The 20,370-nt window shown below is 42.2% G+C and overlaps 1 protein-coding gene across 1 annotated transcript; it reads left to right on the forward strand.

Annotated features, from left to right (window-relative positions):
* Window positions 1–1,108: 1,108 nt before the first annotated feature.
* On the forward strand, window positions 1,109–1,456 carry LOC147628775 (uncharacterized). Its single transcript, XM_086813090.1, has one exon. The coding sequence runs from the start codon at window positions 1,109–1,111 to the stop codon at window positions 1,454–1,456; it is 348 nt and encodes a 115-aa protein (XP_086669216.1).
* The last annotated feature ends 18,914 nt before the right edge of the window (window positions 1,457–20,370 follow it).

Below are 20,370 nucleotides of genomic sequence, written 5' to 3' on the forward strand. Positions count from 1 at the left end.
CTGGCCTATGTTCTATGCCAGTCCGCTGGCTATCCAATGCTAAAAAGAATTATTTAGTGAATGAACGAGAGTGCCTTGGGATAATCTATTCTATGAAGAAATTCAGACATTATCTGCTCTGGGATGTCCGTTCATTTTTCAAGTGGATCACTCAGCATTGGTGTACTTGATGAAGCAGCAGAATCTAGTGGGTAGATTAGCACGATGGGTGCTATTGTTGTAGGAATTTGAGTATATTGTGGTTCATCGACTAGGCAGTCAACATGTTGTAGCCAATTATTTATCCTGATAATGGAGAATTTCTAGTAGGGGTGGAAGATGATTTTCCTGATGCACAATTGTTTGCAGTCCGATCGAAGGGCAGAAAATATAGTGCAGATTCCCTGAACATGGTATGATGAGATGCTACATTTTTTGGTTTTTGGGGAGATGCCAACTCATCTATAGGTGGATCAATGGAGGTGGATCAATGGAAAAGATTGGCACTTTGAAGCCGGAATTTTGAAGTAGTATTAGGACAATTATACCACAGGAATCTGATTGGTGTCTTGCAGCGGTGTGTATTGCCAATGGAGCAGGAAGCAGTGCTAGCTGAAGCCCATGTGGGGGTAACTGGTGGACACTTTGCATGCCCAATTATTGCCAAGAAAGTATTGCAAGCCGGACTGTGGTGGCCATCGTACATGCAGATGCACAAAAGTTTGCTAGAAATTGTGATGTCTGTCAAAGACTAGGGCAGCCAATAGCTAAGGACAGGATGCCGCTACAACCAGTATTACCGTTGGAGCCTTTTCAAAAGTGGAGACTGGATTTTGTTGGGCCAATTAAGCCAGCAACACAAAGAACTGTGAATAGGTATATTCTGACAGCTAGAAGCTTGGGCATTGCGAGATAATTCTATAGCATTAGTAGCCAAGTGTTTGTATAAGGATGTGATGACGTGGTACGACTGTCCGGTTGAGCTCATTAGTGACAGGGGCACACATTTTGTCAATAAGGTGGTGCAGAGGCGAATGGGCTAGCAGAATCTACTAATAAGACATTGAGGAAAATGTTGACCAAACTGGTAGTAGCTACTCACAGGAAGGATTGGGACAGTAAGCTATCGATGGTTGCATTATGGTGGGCATATCAAACCGCATTCAAGGTAGCCACAGGATTGACACCGTTCAAGTTGGCATTTGGGATGGAAGCAGTCACACCTTTGGAGTATGTGGTTCCGAGTCTTCAGATTGTGGTTGAAGATCGCTTACTTCCAGAAGAGTCTTTACAGTTTCGATTGGCAAATTTGGAAAATTTGGAAGAAGACCAATTGCAGAGTTTCTATTTCTTGACAAAATTGCAGAAGCGCAAGAAAGCTCAGGTGGACCGGTTGTCCCGGAAACGTGTTTTTGAAAGAGGGCAAGTAGTATTGGTCTTCAATACCCAGATGGGGAAGATGCTGGGGGAAAGTTAAAGTTTTGCTAGGCAGGACCGTTCTAGATTTACCACAATATCAGAGGCAATTCTTTTCAGCTGACTAATATGCAAGGTTGGCTATTACCGCATACGATTAATGGGTTCCGATTGCGGCCCTATCATGCTAATGATTTCGTTTCCCATCAAAGAAGAAGTGGCAGCAAATTGGGTGGCTATTGAGGTGCGAGGTCATCACGAGTACCCAGTTTGAGAACAATTATTAGGCATTCAATCTGAGTTTAATACATGCCAATTATGGCTAGGATGGAGTAGTTATTATGCAAAAGTGGGTGTAGCTGCTATGATGTGCCGTTGCATGCAAAACAAGGAGGAAAAGCAGTTTGGCCATTCACTTGCTTTGACGAGTTTTAGCAATTCTACCTCTTGCTTCCCAAGCTTTGATTTGCAGCACACAATGCTCTCTTTATAGTTGAAGGCTTTGTACGCTGTGCTCATGGTGATGGCACCCATTCAATTAATCCCGGTGAAGCCGTGAGAGCTCTGACGGCGGCAGTGTGGCTGTGAGATGCACCTTTGGGAGTTTTCCATGTTGGATTGGGCGGAAATCCCTGTGCATCCTATGGTGATTTTGCTCACACATGAGCTGGCTATGGGCAACAAAGTGCACATCAAAGGGGAGCACCGGTTTGCTGATGGAAGCAGGGGTGCACTAGGCTCTGTCCTTACCTCTGGATGGTACCACCATAGTTTCCCATACTCCTACTGTAGAGGAGATGGAGAGGGTTTTTGGAGTTAAGCAAGGCTCTGAGTATAAGCTTATGGGGTGCTCATCAAAATACCTATGCTAGGGCTATCGCTAGTTTCTGGAAGCGATCTGGATGCAGGCTAAGATGTATACCATTTTTGTCAAAGCTAAGGGTTATTTGGACATAGTAGAGTCTAGGCCCGTGGCATGGGTCAACGTGTTGAAGCTCAGGATCCGGCAAGAAGTAGTGAGGGTGGTAGATCAGATAGCCAGGAACTCCACCGGCAACTCTAAGCTGGGGTACTATTTCCTGACCCAGAACATTTCGCGCGCCAAGGAGCAGATTGGCTGACCGAATGCCTGAAGTGGTGGTGGAAGCAATGACGAACCCAGAGCAACAGGTGGAGGCTAGAGTGCCGGTGCAACCAATAGAGTCGGAGGATACCCCACAAACATCGGCGATGCCGGAACCACCTGTGCGACCAGCCAAGGCACCGAGCCAGAGGATGCGCAACAGTCACTTTGACCCATAGGGAGAGGTTTTCCTCTCAGTGACTCCTATCCCTGGACTATCTTTTACTGGCTTGGGGAAGCACAAAGGTTCGGAGGCAGGGTCATCTGCCTACAAACGATGGAGGGAGTCGGTGCATCCCGTACCAGTACCTGCAGTAGTGCTGCCAGCACCAAGTATTCAGCCAAGGGTGGAGGCCTCGCAGTCCGGTAGCAGAAGTTCCGATGCGGACGGGGCCAACAAATGAACAACCCGCAAGGGGGTTTCTGTGGGAAGCCCCAGACTTTGTGGTTCAGGCCGAACATTTTCGGGCGTGTGCCTAGTTCCTATCTAGAGCGGCAAAACAATGGCCTACGGAGATGGCTGCGGAGATGGCCAACCAAAGAATTCAAGAGCTCGAGGCTGAGCTAGCTCAAGTACGGGTGGACAATGAGAAACTGAGGAATGTTCAGAACAGAAGGGCACAAGCCTTGTGGACAGCTCGAGATAAACTTGCAGTCAACCCAGACCACACAAGAAGATTTTGTAGCTCTGGTATTACTCAGGAAATCGTCGGGCTACCAAGGGCAGAATGCAAGAATGGCAGGATTTGCTTGTTCGGATGTCGAGACCTTGCAGAGCAGACAGTAGGAGGAGCATCAAGGCGGTGCGGCTTACGACATCCATGCAAGCATTTGTGAATTTACTCTCAGAGGAGGAAGATTAATTTTTTGGAGTATGTAATGTGGGTTCCCAAGTCCACCATGTGTGCCAAGTGTATTGGGTGGCCGCCGGTATGAACAATTAATTAGAATAGTCACAACCAGTCGTATTAGAACATCAAGCAATGCTTGTACACCTACTATAAATTGTAAGAAGCACATGAATAAACCAATGAGGTTATCTCGTCTATGATTTTCGTGTGTGCAAATCTTTGCCATGTTCTGTATGTGTTGTTTGTAGCAGCATATTATATTCTTGACGATTGTTTCTCTATAATCACGTATTAGTTGAGCTTATGTTTAACATTACTTTTTCGTATTAATCTTACCAATTAATTATGACGGATAACACATGGCGACCATGATCATGAGATCCTCGGTGATTTCATGTGCACGCGTTCTCCAGGACCGCCGTCTCGCGGATTGTTCCCCACACCGGTGAACCGCGTCGTGGAAGAGGCCGCAGTCCAGTTCGTGCGGATAGGTTGTATGAAGGATAGGTTGTGTGATGGCCGGATTTGGATTATCAGAGTATGGCATAGTTATAGCACCAAATCATATAGTCATGTTTACACTATGGACTGAGCATTGTATATTATAGTAGAAGAGTACTTTCCCTTATAGTATGTTCTCTTATCTCTTTAGTTTATGGTTGTAGAGAAGAGAAGAAGACAGAAGAAATTCAACCATTCATATCTCTCTCTCTCTCTCTCTCTCTCTCTCTTGTGTGTGTGTGTGTGTGTGTGTGTGTAAGGAACTCAAGCTCTCCCTCTTTAGAAGAGAAGAGAAGAGAAGAGAAGAAGATAGAAGAAATTCAACCATTCATCTCTCTCTCTCTCTCTCTCTCTCTCTCTCTCTCTCTCTCTCTTTGTGTCTCTCTCTCTCTTGTGTGTGTAAGGAACTCAAGCTCTCCCTCTTCCTGGCATATGGACCGATCGTTATATATTATAGTAGGAGAGAACTTTCCCTTATAGTATGTACTCTTATCTCTTTAGTTTATGGTTGTAGAGAAGAGAAGAAGCTAGAAGAAAATTCACCTATTCATATCTCTCTCTCTCTCTCTCTCTCTCTCTCTCTCTCTCTCATGTGTGTGTGTTTGCTTGTAAGGAACTCAAGCTCTGTCTTGTCTTGCTCTCTCTCTCTCTCTCTCTCTCTCTCATGTGTGTGTGTTTGCTTGTAAGGAACTCAAGATCTCTGTCTTCACGGCATTCTGTTTAGTGCATGCATGTGTGTGTGTGTGTATGTGTGCACATGTGCGCATGTGTATGCATGTGTGTGTTGTTTGTAAACACCCCATTAGCCTATGGGATCATAAAGTATGTAATGTTACAATATGACATAGAAGGTGCATAAAACACCCCCTAAATCCTATTGTAACACACACACACACACACACACACACACACACACAGAGAGAATAACATCTATTGAAGGCATTAATTGGCTCATGGGGCTTTAACCATCTAAGGCCACATATATAAGCATGTGTGCCAAGTTACATATTTGCCCATTTCCAGTTTTCTTTTCGAGAAGTTGGTTTTTGCTTTTCCTATGAGAGAGAGTGTCTCTATGTGTTTGTGTGTGTGTGTGTGCACACACACAACAATAATCCTTATGTCAAAAGATAATGTTTTATTCTAAAAGACTCTTGTGAAACCTTTTTTATAGAATCTATTATTTGCATAGGCAACATATTCAAGCCCCTTTGATGCATTAGAGAAATCCTTGGATACATATAAATATTTCTTGCTTTAGATGTTTGAGAAGATTTTCATATCAAATGATTGGTGAGAAAATGAGTTAGTAAACTCCCATATACATTTTACTAAATGTACGACCTCCCTTGAACCCATTTTGGTAAATTGACTGGCCTACTTAACCTTCCAACCTTATGCTACAACCTTCCTTAGATACAATTCAATATTTCTTGCTTTAGATGTTTAAGGATCTTTTCATGTCAAATGGTTGGTGAGCAAATGAGTTAGTAAACTCAGCTTGTCATATACATTTTAATAAACGTGTGACCTCCCTTGAACCTACCTTTTAAATAAATTGAGTGGCCTACTTGGACCAATCTTCCAACCTTGTCATGCTACATGATCCCTTTTTTGTCTTTTCAAATCACCTTCCTATTCATCTTCCTCTAAGAAAAAAGTTATGCGTGGCATAATTCTACAAAATTACTGATTCAAATTATCATGTGCTAAAAGTGACATTCGGATGGGAGGAAGGTCATTAAAAAAGTGACATTCGGATGGGAGGAAGGTCATGTGCTAAAAGTGACATTCGGATGGGAGGAAGGTCATTAAAAACCTTTTCAACCCATGATAAAATCTTTCAAAGTGATTTAATACAAATTAGTTGACAATATGAAAGCTATTGGGATGGAAAATAAGTTGATATTGTGAAAATATTGACATAATAGCAACAAAGTAGCGATGTAAAATTAGTGATTCCTTGCTTAGTCCTTCAATGCGTGCCATCAAGATTTTAGCCTTGAATCTTGGACATAAGTCCAACAAGTCCAGCACTTGTCTCAGTAGTAGCAGAACCTTTCTATACAATAGCATTGATACTACATTGGTTTTTGCAATCAATCAGCATCCTTCTTGATTTCTTCCAAGTAGATTTCATTGTTGTGCTCTGCACGCATCTTGTGTAGATTTTCACCTTCTTCTGGGTGATTTGCAATGACTTTGCATGAGCCACCATCCTTCTTCTTGCGTTGCCTTCTTTCTATTTCCTTAGTGGTTTGGATCCTCACCTTCTCCTACTATTCCTAGTCCATAGTTGCCTTCTTTGCAGGCTTTAGGTGAGTCCTAATTATCTAGCGAAGTGATTACTACATCAGATTCATTTTCTTTTTCCCTTGTGAGACTGTCAAGATATCTTCAACCTCTTTCTGTCTGTCATCCGCCTACATGATGTTGGCACTTGGCGCATTTTCTTTGGGTTCCATTAATTTCGCCTGTCTTTCTTCATCATGTTTTTTCTTTGGGTTCCATTAATTCCGCCTGTCTTTCTTCATCATGTTTTTTCTTCATGGCACATTCCGCCTTGGTGTGCCTATGGTGTTGACAATAGTAGCATGTGAAGGTTGTAGAACCACAGGCATGTCCTTGGCTTCTTTTTCTTGGGTAATTCTTGTGGCCTCTACTCCTAGGTGTTTCTCACTGGTTTTCCTCTCCGATGGAATGGCAAGACACTGGTCTGAATTAATAGACCAGTCAAACAATGCCATGGGAGGTGGGTAGCCACCCGCTATAGCTTTTGGATTCAAACCCCATCTCTAGAGTGGTCATGGGATACTCAGAACACTGCTCTGATTTAGAACTCCACATACTCTCACTCTTCTCTTACTCTACTACATAACTCTCTCACTCTCTCTCTAGTGCACATCATGTTTAGTAAAATAGAGACACAACACTCTTATTTAACATGTTATAAAGAGTAACGTAGAGATATAATGAATGCAACATTGCTGTTTGTTGACTGGATTACTTCCGGAATCATTGGCAGGATCATTACAGAGCAACTACTTGATACAGAGACTATTACTTCCTAATATAAGGACTATGAGCATGTTTGACTTATCTCTCTACTTGCTATCAACTATTAGTTATGAGCTATTAACAGTGTGCAACCTCCTTGCAGTAGTGATCAACCACCCTTTTAAGCTTTTTCTTCTTGATCTTGGCAACGACTATTCTAGTGGTCAGCCCACCACCTTCACACATGCAGTACCGAGGTGGTGCTCATGATGTGCAATACTGAGGTGGTGCTCATGATATGGGAAGTAGTCCAATTGTGCACGCTATCGCCACTGAGCCACTGAGTACAACACTTGCTTAAAAAATTTAAACTAGAATATCCAAGAGGGGATGAAGTCCCTCAAAACCAAACATCCTTAGTGCCTCTCCTCAAAGTGATGGGCGGAATGCCTTGTGTTCATTGCCATCATCACTATGTGCATCCCAAACCCCAATTTGCATACAATAGGCTTATCTTTCTGTATTGAATACATTGCAAAACCTTTGGTCATGACACACCCCAATGTCCCAATTCACCTACATTTCACTCAAAAACTCCATCTCCCATGCCCCAAACAGAAATAGTCCAAAGGGTAGAACTGCTCACGAAGCAGTTACGCAAACACTTCAATGATTTTATTGTCATGGACCACCACACAAAGTGGCAGACTGCACAGTTTGGAATACTTCCATGCCCATAGTCTCACTGACACTTTGTAACCCATATGTAAACGATGTGGCATCGATCACATATTCCAAGATTGCCCAAGGCAATTTGCTTCAATGTAACCTATCTCATGGAATATAAGTCTTAATATCTTGAGTGTGCAAAACTGAAAATTGTCCACCGTACCCTTGAATGTGCTTACACGGTTGCAAGCAAAGGCACGAGAAATAGTAAAAAAGAATGCAAAAGAACACACTTCAAAATGGGTAGAGGATCATGTTTTAAAATAGAAACCAAAAGGTGAAACAAAACCTTCTAAATGCAAGAAAAACAAGGGCCACCAAATTGTTGAGACCAAGGTTAAAATAAAGGACAAGGGAAAGGAGCATGTGGAGGTTCTAACCATAAAAGAGCCAAAAGCTACACATGTTGCAAAAGAATCTATCTCAAAGGCAAACCCTCAAACCACAAAACCCACATGTGCAACACATGAAACAAAAGCACATAAGCAAGATTGTTCTCGTGGCATGGGCAAACATAATGAAACAAGTTCTAGTACATCACTTAGTGAGGATCACTTAGTGAGGATGAAACAAGTTTTGATTCATCACTCAATGCACCTCGCAATCCAATCAAGAAACTAGAACCCACCTAACCACCCCATATTGCAAAGAAAGATCAAGAGAGCATGCTTAGAATTGTTGGGTGTCATACAAGATCATCGGTTGTGATTGAACCTCATAATGTCAAACCTAAAAAAGCAACCAAAATATAAAAACTGGAGGAGTATCGCTTCCCCTTTCAAGAGGAAGACGTGCTTTATATAGACATGAACTCATCAAATCAAGAAGAGTCATTAGGGGAAGATTGCATGAATGATGCAGTTGAAAAAGCATGTGAGGAATTCAATGAATCCGTTACAAAATTTAAGCAATCTCTCAAATCCTCATTTGGAGGAGTGCTCTTCTCTTGTGGTGAAGCTAGCATACCTTCAGTCCTTGCACCTTTAAAGGCTCATGTTGCACCTAGCAGTGTAGTGGCAACGGAAGGATCAGTGTGGCAGTAGGCAGAGTGGTCAACCCACAATGCACGATGTGAGCACCACCTCGGTATCGCACGTGTGAAGGCGGCAGATTGTAAACCACCACAGAGGTGTTGCCAAGATCAAGAAGGCACAGTTTAAAAGGGTGACCAACTATTGCAGAGGAGATAGAGTGTGTGTGCCGACTCACTGTCTTAGTGATGTGTGATGAAGTGTAGTCTTGTAAGCTCTAAATATTAGTTGACACTTATGTCATGAAGCTTAATAGCGTGTTAGAATCTTGCAAGTGATGATTTGTATTGGGCATCTAGTCTGTGTTACTCTGTAATTCTTCCGGAATGAAACTAAGAGCACACTTGCCATTGCTTTTCTCTTCTATGTCACATGTTACTCTGTGTGATATCTGAACCTGTTGTGTTTCTGCTTAAGTATGCATGCTATGCATGAGAGAGTGTGAGTGTGAAATGGAAAGGAGTGATGCAGACTGAGAATTGGGAAACACTGTGCTTAAGCCTATGGAGACTGAAATGTTCCCCATGACCACGTAAGGGTTGGTGTTTGAGTCCAAAATCTTTGGTGGGAGTCCACACGTCTCCCATGGCATTGCCTGACTAGTCTGATACACCATATTGTTATCTTGCCATTCCATCCATAGGGAAATCAGTGAGAGAAACAACTAACCATGAGTTGTAACAACTACATAGAACAAGACTATAAAGATTCCCAAGTTTCCAAAGAGACCTCAGTTAAAGTTGTCAAAGGATTGAGTTTGCCATTGTACACATTGGGCGCTCTTGAAAAAGATGAGAGCCCATGAAGAGGATGAAAGTGAATGGGAAAATGCAACCGAAATGGGAAAATGCAACCGAAAGGATTGAGTTTGCCATTGTACACATTGGGCGCTCTTGAAAAAGATGAGAGCCATCAAGAGGATGAAAGTGAATGGGAAATGCAATCGAAATGGGAATTGAAATTGAATCAGATACGGGAACATCCATGGTTCCACTTGAAGATTCTATCATGATATGGTTAGATTTCCCTATGGACAATGCTGTTAAGTGCAAACGCCCATTGATTAGCCCTTGAGCTAGTCATAACATCATGAAAATAGACACTTGGGTATCATTAGGACAACCTAAAATCATCCCTAAAGACAATGGTTCTGTAAGAGGGGTGCTTTTTTGGTGAGCAATTACGGGGGCAAGCATTTTTTCAAAATTGGCAACAAGTGGTTGAAATCGTAACACATAGGTACCTCTAACATTACTCTCTTTCACTCTCTCTCTCTCTCTCTCTCTCTCTCTCTCTCTCTCTCTCACTGTGTGTGTGTGTGTGTGTGTATGGATATGAATGAATGTGAATGTGATGGATATGAATGAATGTGATTTGATGGGATGTGAATCGGGATAGATGTGAATGAATGAGATGTGAGGTAAAATGAATGGATGAGTTGTGAGTGAATGTGATGTGGTCTGAATGGATGAGTTGTGAGTGAATGTGATGTGGTCTGAATGGATGAGATGTGAATGAATGTGATGTGATGACAAAAAGAAAAAAGAAAAAAAGAAAACCCATGTGGCCTTATTTGGCCTCTCCTCCTCTTTTTCTCTTCTAATCACTAGCTCCGAAATTCCACACTCATGCTAACCCTAAACCTCAAAACAAAAAGAATTAGTGGTAGTAATGCAAGCTTCTCAACCGGTTTTGAGTCTTTTCCCTGGCAACGGCGCCAATGGAGAGACGGAAGACTCTCTCACTTGTAGCATGAGTAGTATGATCCGTGTGTAGCTCAATCCAATGGGATTTGCATCCCTTTCGGAGCTAGGGATTCAACCCGTACCGGTGCACGAAAGCTTATCCACAAATGGAGAAAATGCTATGAATACCACTACTTTGACATAGACTTTACACACACAAGCTCAATCTTGCCATAACTCATTCACTCATCATCCCACTCATTCATGCATTCAATACAAGAAGAAAGCTAAGCTAATGCATACACAAGCTCAAAGCATACTTCATTCCCTAGCATGCACACAAACCTTGAAGCTTAATGGAACTTGAAATAAACATGCATTCTCAATCACTACTCAAGCAATGCCTTGCCCATGGATAAGCTACAAGCTATGGATAAGCTTAAGCTTGAATCCACTACCACACAAAGCCTAATAGAGAATCCACAAGCATCCACAAAGAAGCATGCATACTAGAGAAATAGAGATGAGAAGAGAGACAATCATCATCTCATTGCATTGAATTAAAAAGAGCATTGCTCATACAATAGTGTAGATGGGGAGAGAGAAGAGCTTGCACCTCTATGAAAAAGAGGGAGAGCTAGTCTCAAGAGAGCTCAAACATGAGTGTAGCCCAATGTGTCCCTAAGCTCTCAAATGAGCCACTTTTTATACTAAAACTCCTAAAACTCCCAAAACTTCCCATGTGGGATTATTCTTAAGCCACTCCCACACTCATCTACAACTTGGAACTCTTTACAAGAGCCCTAAATAAGAATGTCAAGTCTCTTGTTTTTCTGCTTGCATCTTTGCGTTGCATCCTTGCATTGATCACCACTCGTCACGCAACACTACCCATACCAAACATTCAAAATTTGAAATTTGGCAGAGGTCCCAAAAGTTTTAATTAGAAACAGATGGGCGTTGTTTGATGAATCACACAATTATAGAGTAATCATTAATGTACCTCTTTTTATATCCTAAATCAGTTATATGCAATCCTCAGGCTTCCGGGCCTGGACCGATTACTGCAAGCTCTGCACATACTTCTGGACGTTTTTGCTCTTGCTTTTGTTCTTCAGTTCAAATAGCTTGAATATTTGTAGAGCTCGAGGTCCAAGACATTGCAGAGTGGGCGCCTGGCTGTGAAGGTGGCCGAAAATGAAGGCGGCTGCTGTTGGCTGACGGTATCAACGATTCGGTTCTTGTATTCTGTAAGCTTCTCGACTACCACCACAAGTGCTAGAGGAAGATCTAGCTATGGCAATCTAGTTGTGGCATAATATCCTTCTAAAGAGTCCTTATAGACCTCTTGAAGTGGGTCATCCTGTAAGACCTTTGTCACTGGAATTTGTCATACAAACTCCCATTGGTTCTCAGCCCCCTGATCCATTTTGCTCTTGCCTTTCCTATCCCTTTCCAATTTTAGATCTACAAAAAGTAAATCATCTATGGATGGCTTTGAGGACTGGGCATTGGATGGTCCAAGCATGTCCGGCTCAATGAACCAATCATCTCTAGACTCCCTTGCTCTGGAAAGCTTTGATAAGTCTAAGAACTCGCTTTTAGAGAGCTCCCCTAATTTGTCTACATTCTTTGGATGATAGGTGACTTCGTAGTAGCGAACACCATCTCCACCCATGTACATGTTACCCTGGTCATTGACTAGAGGTGCTCTATCAAGTTCTGAGAAAAAGTCTGCGATCTTAACAAGATACCGTTGTTGTGGATCCCTAAAGATCTCAGCTCCTTGAGCATTCGTGTAGACATATTGAAGTCTCACATTGAGTGGTAACCCCATGGTGTCGGCTTCAAATGGATTAAAAGATCTTGTGGGTGTCCTATTTGGGGCTAAGGGAGGATGACTATTTGACGGCCCTAGATTGTCCATGGACAATGAGCTAGTTGTTCTGGAAAGGGTATCAGATTGGGATTCGGAAAAGGTTTCAGCATTATCTGCCAAATTTCCTACTCCTGCGTAAGTACTCTAGAAGGTGTCCTAGGCCCTATGGGGCAGTGTCTATATGACGTCCCGACCGCAAGTGCATAAGGTCAAATTTTAAGGTTATATATATATACATATATATATATATATATATATATAAATGCAACTAACATGAATATGTGTGTAAATACATATTTTTTTATTTTTTTATTTTTTTATTTTTTTATTTTTTTATTTTTTTACTAATTACACAAAAATACTAATTATGCACAAAATTTTAAAAATTTTAAAAAAAATGCAAGTTACACTAATTATGCAAAAAAAATTAAAAAAAATTAAAAAAAATACAGATTATGCAAAAAATATGGACTCAAAATAAAACACATAATTTACAGATTTTTTTTCTTTTTTTTTCTTTTCTTTTCTCACTTTTTTTTAAAATATTTTTTTATTTTTATTATTTTATTGTTTTTTTATTTTTATTTTTATTATTTTTTTAAAAAAATACAAAAAACATGAAAATTAACCCCCCAAAAAAATACTAACCTTATCTTCGGCACCTTGTCACTTCCGATCGCCTTCTTCTTCACTGCCTCACGTTCTCTGCAGACCTTCACCGCCAGTTGCCGGTGCACCTTCTTTTTCTTCTCCTCTGCTTCTTCGCCCGTGCCCAGCTCTCTCCTCTGCTTCTTTCTTCTGCTATCTACAGCCAGCCGCCTCTGCTTCACCGGCCTTCGGCCACCTCTCCCACGGGTGAGCTGACGTGTTCGCCTCCCACACGGCCTTTCACAGCTGCAGTCAGCCGTCGGCCTTTGCCACTACACCGGCCCTTCACACCGCCCACTTCTCAGCTGGCAGCAGCCGCCTCAACACCTTCGTTGCCCCTCTTCCTTCGTTGCTAGCAGCTGAAGTCGCCCCAGATGCAGTCGCCTTAGCACCTGTCTCGCCGCCTTCGCAACCGCCGGCCAGTCACCACTGTCGGCCACTTCCCGCCTCCTTCACCTTCTTCTCCGCTCGCCTTCACAGCTGCAGCCGGCCTTTGTCAACCTTCGAAGCCAGCAGCTGAGGCTCGGCCTCCGCCTACGACATCTCTTTCGGCCAGCCTTCGCTTTTATGATTTCGGCCTTCAGCGGCCACCTAACCAGCGATCCCGCCAGCCGCCGCCGCTGCCTTGACTTCTTCGTCGGCCACTCTAAAGCTGTGCAGCCGCCCTCCTTGCGGCCACTTCGCTTCTTTCTTTGGCCACCTTCACCTCCGCTTCGCCTTCTAGGACTTTCTGGGTCCACTAATACTAGATCCACTACTAGAGGACTTTCTGGGTCCACTAAGCACATGTGATTACTGCTCTACATGTGGTGTAACATCAGCACTTCGTACATCTGCATCTTCTATTGCCTTCACTGCTGCTTTGCTGGTGCATACCAACTACTAATCTCATTAAAGAATACATCTCTGCTTACTTGCATCTCACGAGTGGTAGTGTTATAACATCTATAACATTCCTGCTCCATAGCATAACCAATGAAGATGCATTTTTCTACCTTTAGATCCAACTTTGTTCTCACTTATTTTGGGAACATGCACATATGAAATACACCCAAACACTTTTAAGTGAGACACAGTCAGTTTTATGCCTGTTAACTTTTATTCAGGTATCATACAATGAACAGTTGTAGTGGGGATCTTATTCATAATGTACACAGCAGTTGATGCTGCTTCTACCCAAAAATAATATGGCATATTCTTTTCAAACAACAAGGCATGTGCAACTTCTGCAATGTGCCTATTTTCTCTTTCTGTAACACCATTCTATTGTGGCGTGTACCTGCATGTAAACTGTCTCTTGATTTCTTGCATTCTCAAAAAACCACTGAACTCATTGGCAAAATACTCTCCTCCACCATATGATATTAGGCATTTAATTTGTTTGCAATGTTTGGGGTACTTTGAACATACAGTGTAATATTGAAACTAACCCCCTCACTTGCAAGTTTTTTGTGGTTGAGTATGTGTTGGAAGCATATTTGATCTTGGGGCATAAATGGATTGTTGCTCCATTGTGCTTTGTTAGCGATAGAGTCATCCATGATGGTCAATGAGGACAAGAAGTTGACAATACTACTGTACTGTGAGGAAGAGGATCCAACTTTAATGGATATCTATGATGCTGAACGCAAAAGGATACGAGCCTCTTCCACAAAAGCCCCTCTACACAATGACCTACCATCTGCATCAACAACCAACTCCGATAAAGCCTCTACTCCATCAACCCCATCCTCACCTACGAAGTTCGATGCCAAAACCTCGCAATCAGCAGCTATTCTTGAAGAATTTTCCAGAGCCCAACAATCTAACTCTAACAACAAGGAACGCAAAGGAAAGGCCCCGGCTCCTATGCATCTTCATCGACAAACCTCACCAAAGGAGACAACCACATGCTCAAAGGCCTCGTCATCAAAAACCACTCCATAAGAGACTCTAACCTCATCATCAACAATGCCAATGAGTCTCAAACCTGTAGCCTCAAAGGCCTCGTCATCAAAAACCACTCCATAAGAGACTCTAACCTCATTATCAACAATGCCAATGAGTCTCAAACCTGTAGCCTCAGCCGCCAACCAAAGTCAAGGAGGGCCCCAAACCTTTCACATCAACCCAAAAGAAAACTCCACCGAGACTACCACAATCACGACACCTTAATAGTATCAAAATGTGGGTGGAGTGTTGAAAATAGAAGTGAATAGGGTGTGTGCGGGAACAAGCCCTTGGTTAGAGGCTGTAAAAGAGGATGTGTAATTATGAAAGAACCTATGAAAAGGTGAGAAGAATCTACTGGGAGAGAATAAAGGGTAGCATGAGAAGATTTAGGAAGTGTGGAGATATTCTGGGAAAAGTGAAGAGGTGGAAAGAATCAGGGAAAAGAGGTGGAGTGAATCATGGGGAGAAATCAGTGGGATTTGATGCTTGATGTAAACTCTATAAATTAAGGCATTGCCCTAATGAGAATTTGCTAGTTTTTGAGTATCCATGCCTACATTAATCTATTTATTAATTACCCACTAATTACGTCTTAATTATTTGCTAATCACTTTGTTGATGATTTTGATTCTAGTGTTTGATCCACCATAGCTCATCACAATGCCCTAATTTCAACATGATATCAGAGCCATGCTAATTTGTGAGCCCATTATCTTGCTAACTATTTTGCTAATTAGGATTAGTAGAAAAATATAATTTTCCCTCTCTTTTCGACTCTCCTCTGCACCCCCAGCCAGTGGAGGAGCTCCCTCTCCTTGCGCACATAAAATTAGGCCAAACCCTTCTAGCACATGATAGGTATCTCATAGCTCTTCAAGCTCATCCAGACAACGTAGCAAACCGCCGCCCGATGAAGGAGAAATCGTTGTTTTAGCAGGCTCCGTTTTTCAACAGAAGATCTCAAATCTACACTCACTCAAGGTGAATCACTCTAATTCCTCTTAGCCCAAGGTGTTTTCAAGCATGCTCTACAAGCTAGTGAAGACAGAATTCAGTTTCATCAAGTCTACATTGAGATCCAAGCTCTTCATCAAATCTGCAAGGTGACTTTGGTTACGAGTTCCTCAAAGAACTCCACCAATGCAACAAGTGTGGGTACCAAAAACATTGCTGTAAGCACAAGGGTACTACCAAAGAAATACCAAAGCTTGGGTCCCCAAGTGCATCACAAAGTCTCCTAAGCTTGCACAAAGAAGGAAGCCTTAACAGCAAGCACATCGGCCACCAAATTACAGTGTTCATCAAAGATGGGTACCTGTGCCTGTGCTTCAACAACAAGGATACTATGATGGTAATTCCATGATATGGTTGCCAAAATCGAACAATGTGAAGAAAACCTCACCACCGACTTCAACCCCAACAAGCAATACAGGAGGTTGAGCCCCATTGCTTTGAGTAGGCAATTGGAAATAAAAAATGGGAAAATGCCATGGATGAGGAGATGGCAGCATTGGATGCAAATGCAACATGGGAGTTAGTGCCTTTGCCTAAGGAAAAGAAGGCAATTGGATGTAAGTGGGTGTATAAAGTCAACCACAAAGCTGATGGTTCAGTGAGCAGGTACAAGGCAAGATTGGTTGCCAAGGACTATGTGTAGACTTATGGCATAGACTATGAGGAGACATTCAGCTCGGTTGCACGAATGGCAACCGTAAGAGCTGTCATTGCTATGGCTGTAGCGAAGGGTTGGTCTTTACATCAAATGGATGTAAAGAATGCTTTCTTGCATGGTGATTTGTAAGAAGAAGTGTACATGATGCAACCACCAGGTTATGAGAGTGATGCACATCCAAATTTTGTGTGCAGGTTACGCAAAGCCTTGTATGGCTTGAAGCAGGCACCTAGATCATGGTGAAACAAGATCGGGGAGTATCTTGTTACCATTGGTTTTCAGATATCTAATGCAAATTTTTCACTATATGTGAAAAAGACAGATAGAGGGATCATGCTATTAGTCATCTATGTGGATGACTTGATTATCACTGGTGATAGTGATATAGACATACATGATGTCAAGATGCTTTTGAAGTAGAAGTTTGAGATGAAGGACTTGGGTGAGCTGCGATATTTCTTGGGCATAGAGGTGGTGAGATCACCTCATGGCTATTGCAAAGGCATTATGGCTTGTACATGTTGTCCAAGTGTGGTATGACAGGCTATAAGCATATTTCAGTGCCATTGGAGCAGAACACACAAAGCTTTCTGTAGATACAAGTGAGCTTTTGGAGGACCCCACTACATACACACGCATAGTGGATAGTTTGATCTACATGACCATTACAAGGCCAGACTTAAGCTGTGTTGTTGGACTTGTGAGTCAGTTTATGCAGGCCCCTAGAAAGCCACACTTAGATGCAGCTAGACGGATCCTCAGGTACATAAAGTCCACAGTTGATTATGGACTTTTCTATGAGGCTGGTACAGAGATACAGTTGCATGGGTACACATATGCTGATTGGGCTGGTAGTATTGTAGACAGGAGATCCACCAGTGGTTTTATGTTCTCAGTTTTGGGAGTACTGCTATGAGTTGGAGCAATTAGAAGCAGTCAATAGTTGCCTTGTCGAGTACAAAGGTAGAGTACAGGAGTGCTGCTATGGCAGCTAGTGAGGTACCTTGGTTTCAGAAGCTACTTGGTGACATGGGAGAGCCCGTGGATAGGGCACAACATGAGCAACATATATTTGGCCAGTAACCCAGTATATCATGCTAGAACGAAGCACATTGAGGTGCATTATCACTTTGTGAGGGAGAAGGTTCTAGCAGGAGATGTAGATCTGGTATATGTCAACATAGAGGATTAGGTGGTTGACATCTTCACGAAGACATTGGGTACAGAGAAGCTCCACAAGTTTAGGAGCTTACTTGGAGTGCAGTGTGTGGAGTTAAGCTCGAGGGGGAGTGTTGAGATATCAAGCTCAACTAGTGCTACGACAGACATTGATGACTCGCCTAGGTGATAGCTTCCGCATCTACACCACTGGCATGGTTGCTGAGATTATGGGTGATATACGGCCAGCAGGATGACAGGTTGTGTGACAGCTATTTTGGATTACTAGTAGTATTCCTTAATCATAATAATTAGGATTAATCACATCATAGCCATGCATGGTGAGGGTTCATCTTTTCTGACATGGTATCAGAGCCACCCTCTCCATTAGCTTAGCCTTAGCCCACATTAATCCCTTCTCATCACTAATCTCATGCTCATTAACCCTAATCTCAATTTTCTAGCATCTTATCCAGAGCTTCCATTTGTCAAAATTCTCTTAGCTTGATTCTTCACATCCTCTTCACCATTGCCAAATTCCTCTTAGGGGCATCTTGCTAACATCATTGCTAAGGCACAACTATAAGAATTCCACCTAATTTGTTGGAACTCATCCATTTTTTGCACATTTTACCTGACTGGGTTTTTGTTGCATTGCTGCATGAATTGACCCAACCCTTCTAGGGCTAGTTAATACCTAGCATAAGGTCTCCACAACCTGAATCTTAAGGCCTTTGATGTAGTACACGAGCTAGGAGGAGGCAAAACCCAGTCATCAGAATTCTACCTGTTTGTGCCAATTTATGCTAAAAAAATCAACTCTAGCTCCAAAAATCTTCTCTAAAACCATTGTATGTCCTATTCTCTGGTACAAATGATGTAGCCAAGGTAGAAGAAATAGCCAAAATTTGCAACCCTACTCTTAGAAGAGGCCTCTATTCCTCAAACATAGGTCAAGTCTCTATCTAGGAGTGGACCTCACTCTTAGAGGAGATGACCTCTAGGCCTCAAAGATACGTCAAGTCGACATGTGAGCTAGAGAGAAGAGTTGAGAATTATCCCACAAGCCTAAGAGTGTACCCCTCATATAAAAGGAGACCATTTCAAGCAATGAAATGTGAAGCAAGCTCTCAAGCCTCTTTTTATGAGTACAAGTCTCAATCTTGTAACCTAATTGTGCTTGAGTCTTAAGCTTAGTTAGCATAATCTTTTCATTATCTTTATGTTATTAATTAGGTTGCACCCACCATAAGATTAATATTCCTTAATTATAATGATTAGGATTAATCACACCATAGCCATGCATGGTGAGCCTTCATCTTTTGTGACAACCTCTACCACTGTATCTACTTGATTTGGAGTAGAAGGCTTGCCTTGATGTGTTCTTGCTCTGTGAAGAAGAGTTCTCACCAAGAGACTTTTCTTCTATGATCAGCATAGACACGAAGTCCCGAAAGTTGGGAACATTCTCCCTGACTGCAATGGAGATCAACATAGACACTAAGTCCAAAAAGTTGGGAACATTCTCCCTGACTACAATGGAGGTCTTAAATGGCTTGTACTCTTTGCCAAGCCCATTAGGACAGACGCTCACTAAATCATCATCTTCCACCAACACATTGATAAACCCAAGGGATTCAACAATACTCTTAATCTTTAAATTGTACTCATTGATAGACATGCTTTTCTTCTCCACAGTATGTAGCTCTTGTTTTACTTGTAGTTTTCTTGCCTTTGTGTTGGTCTGGAACATTTGCACCAGCTTCTGCCATGCACTGCTGGAGTGTTGGCATTCTATATGTGTCCTATCATTGTGTTAGTGACATTGATTTTGAAAGCCAATACATGACTTTCCTTGCACCCTGGTTTCAGTCCTTGAATGCCTTTATATCTATTGGACTGGCATTCCCTTCGATCAACTCTTGAGGCTCCTCATGTCTTCTTCAACATAGTCCCAAAATCCTTTACCCATCAATGTCTGTAGCACTAGTTGAGCTCGATATCCCAAGAACTGTCAGGCGATTTTTACTGCAACTTTGCACTAAACCAAAAATTGGGCATATACAATCAAAATCCACACTTCACAGAGTACTTATGTGGAAAAACTTACAGAGCCAAATCGGGGCCCAAAACGCACAAAAATCGAGTTTACAAAATTAATTGAACACAACATGGTCTTCTTTCTTTACCCAAGAGGATGCCTCAATCTGAGACAATGACTTCCTTATCTACATGTAGCCCTCACAGCTACCAAAGGTGTTACTCCAAAGAGGGAAAGAGATGGAAATACCCTTACTTGTGTGTGCCGCCTCCTTGCTTACCTTGTTCTTGCCTCTTTAGCTCTTATACGAGCTCGAACTTTGATACCATAAAGAGACTGGAGGAGAGAGGGAGAACTTGAGTTCCTTCACACACACACCATGGCTATGAGTCTTGGGCCTTCATGCCATTAGTGATTGTAAAAAAGACTAAGTTTGGGAAAAATGTAGGTTTGGTTTGGTGTAGAGCCAATATTATGGACTAAGAAACTTGTGATAGTAATAACAAATAATCCACATGCTAGCATTTGAGACTTGTTAAGCTCATTGTTTTTAATACCTTTTTGAGAAGGGAGTTATCAAATTGTTACGAGAGAATAGTAAGCCCCATACTTGTGGGTGGTGGTTTTGCAAAGCAAGGGAGTTATCAAATTGTTGCAAGAGAATAGTAAGCCCTGTAGAGTGGTGGTTTTGCAAACCATATGTAAAGGAAGGCTAGTGAAAAAATGGC

This window comes from Cibotium barometz, chromosome 19 (genome assembly GCF_041138505.1).
Source record: "Cibotium barometz isolate CiBa-2024 chromosome 19, ASM4113850v1, whole genome shotgun sequence".
Lineage (NCBI taxonomy): Eukaryota > Viridiplantae > Streptophyta > Polypodiopsida > Cyatheales > Cibotiaceae > Cibotium > Cibotium barometz.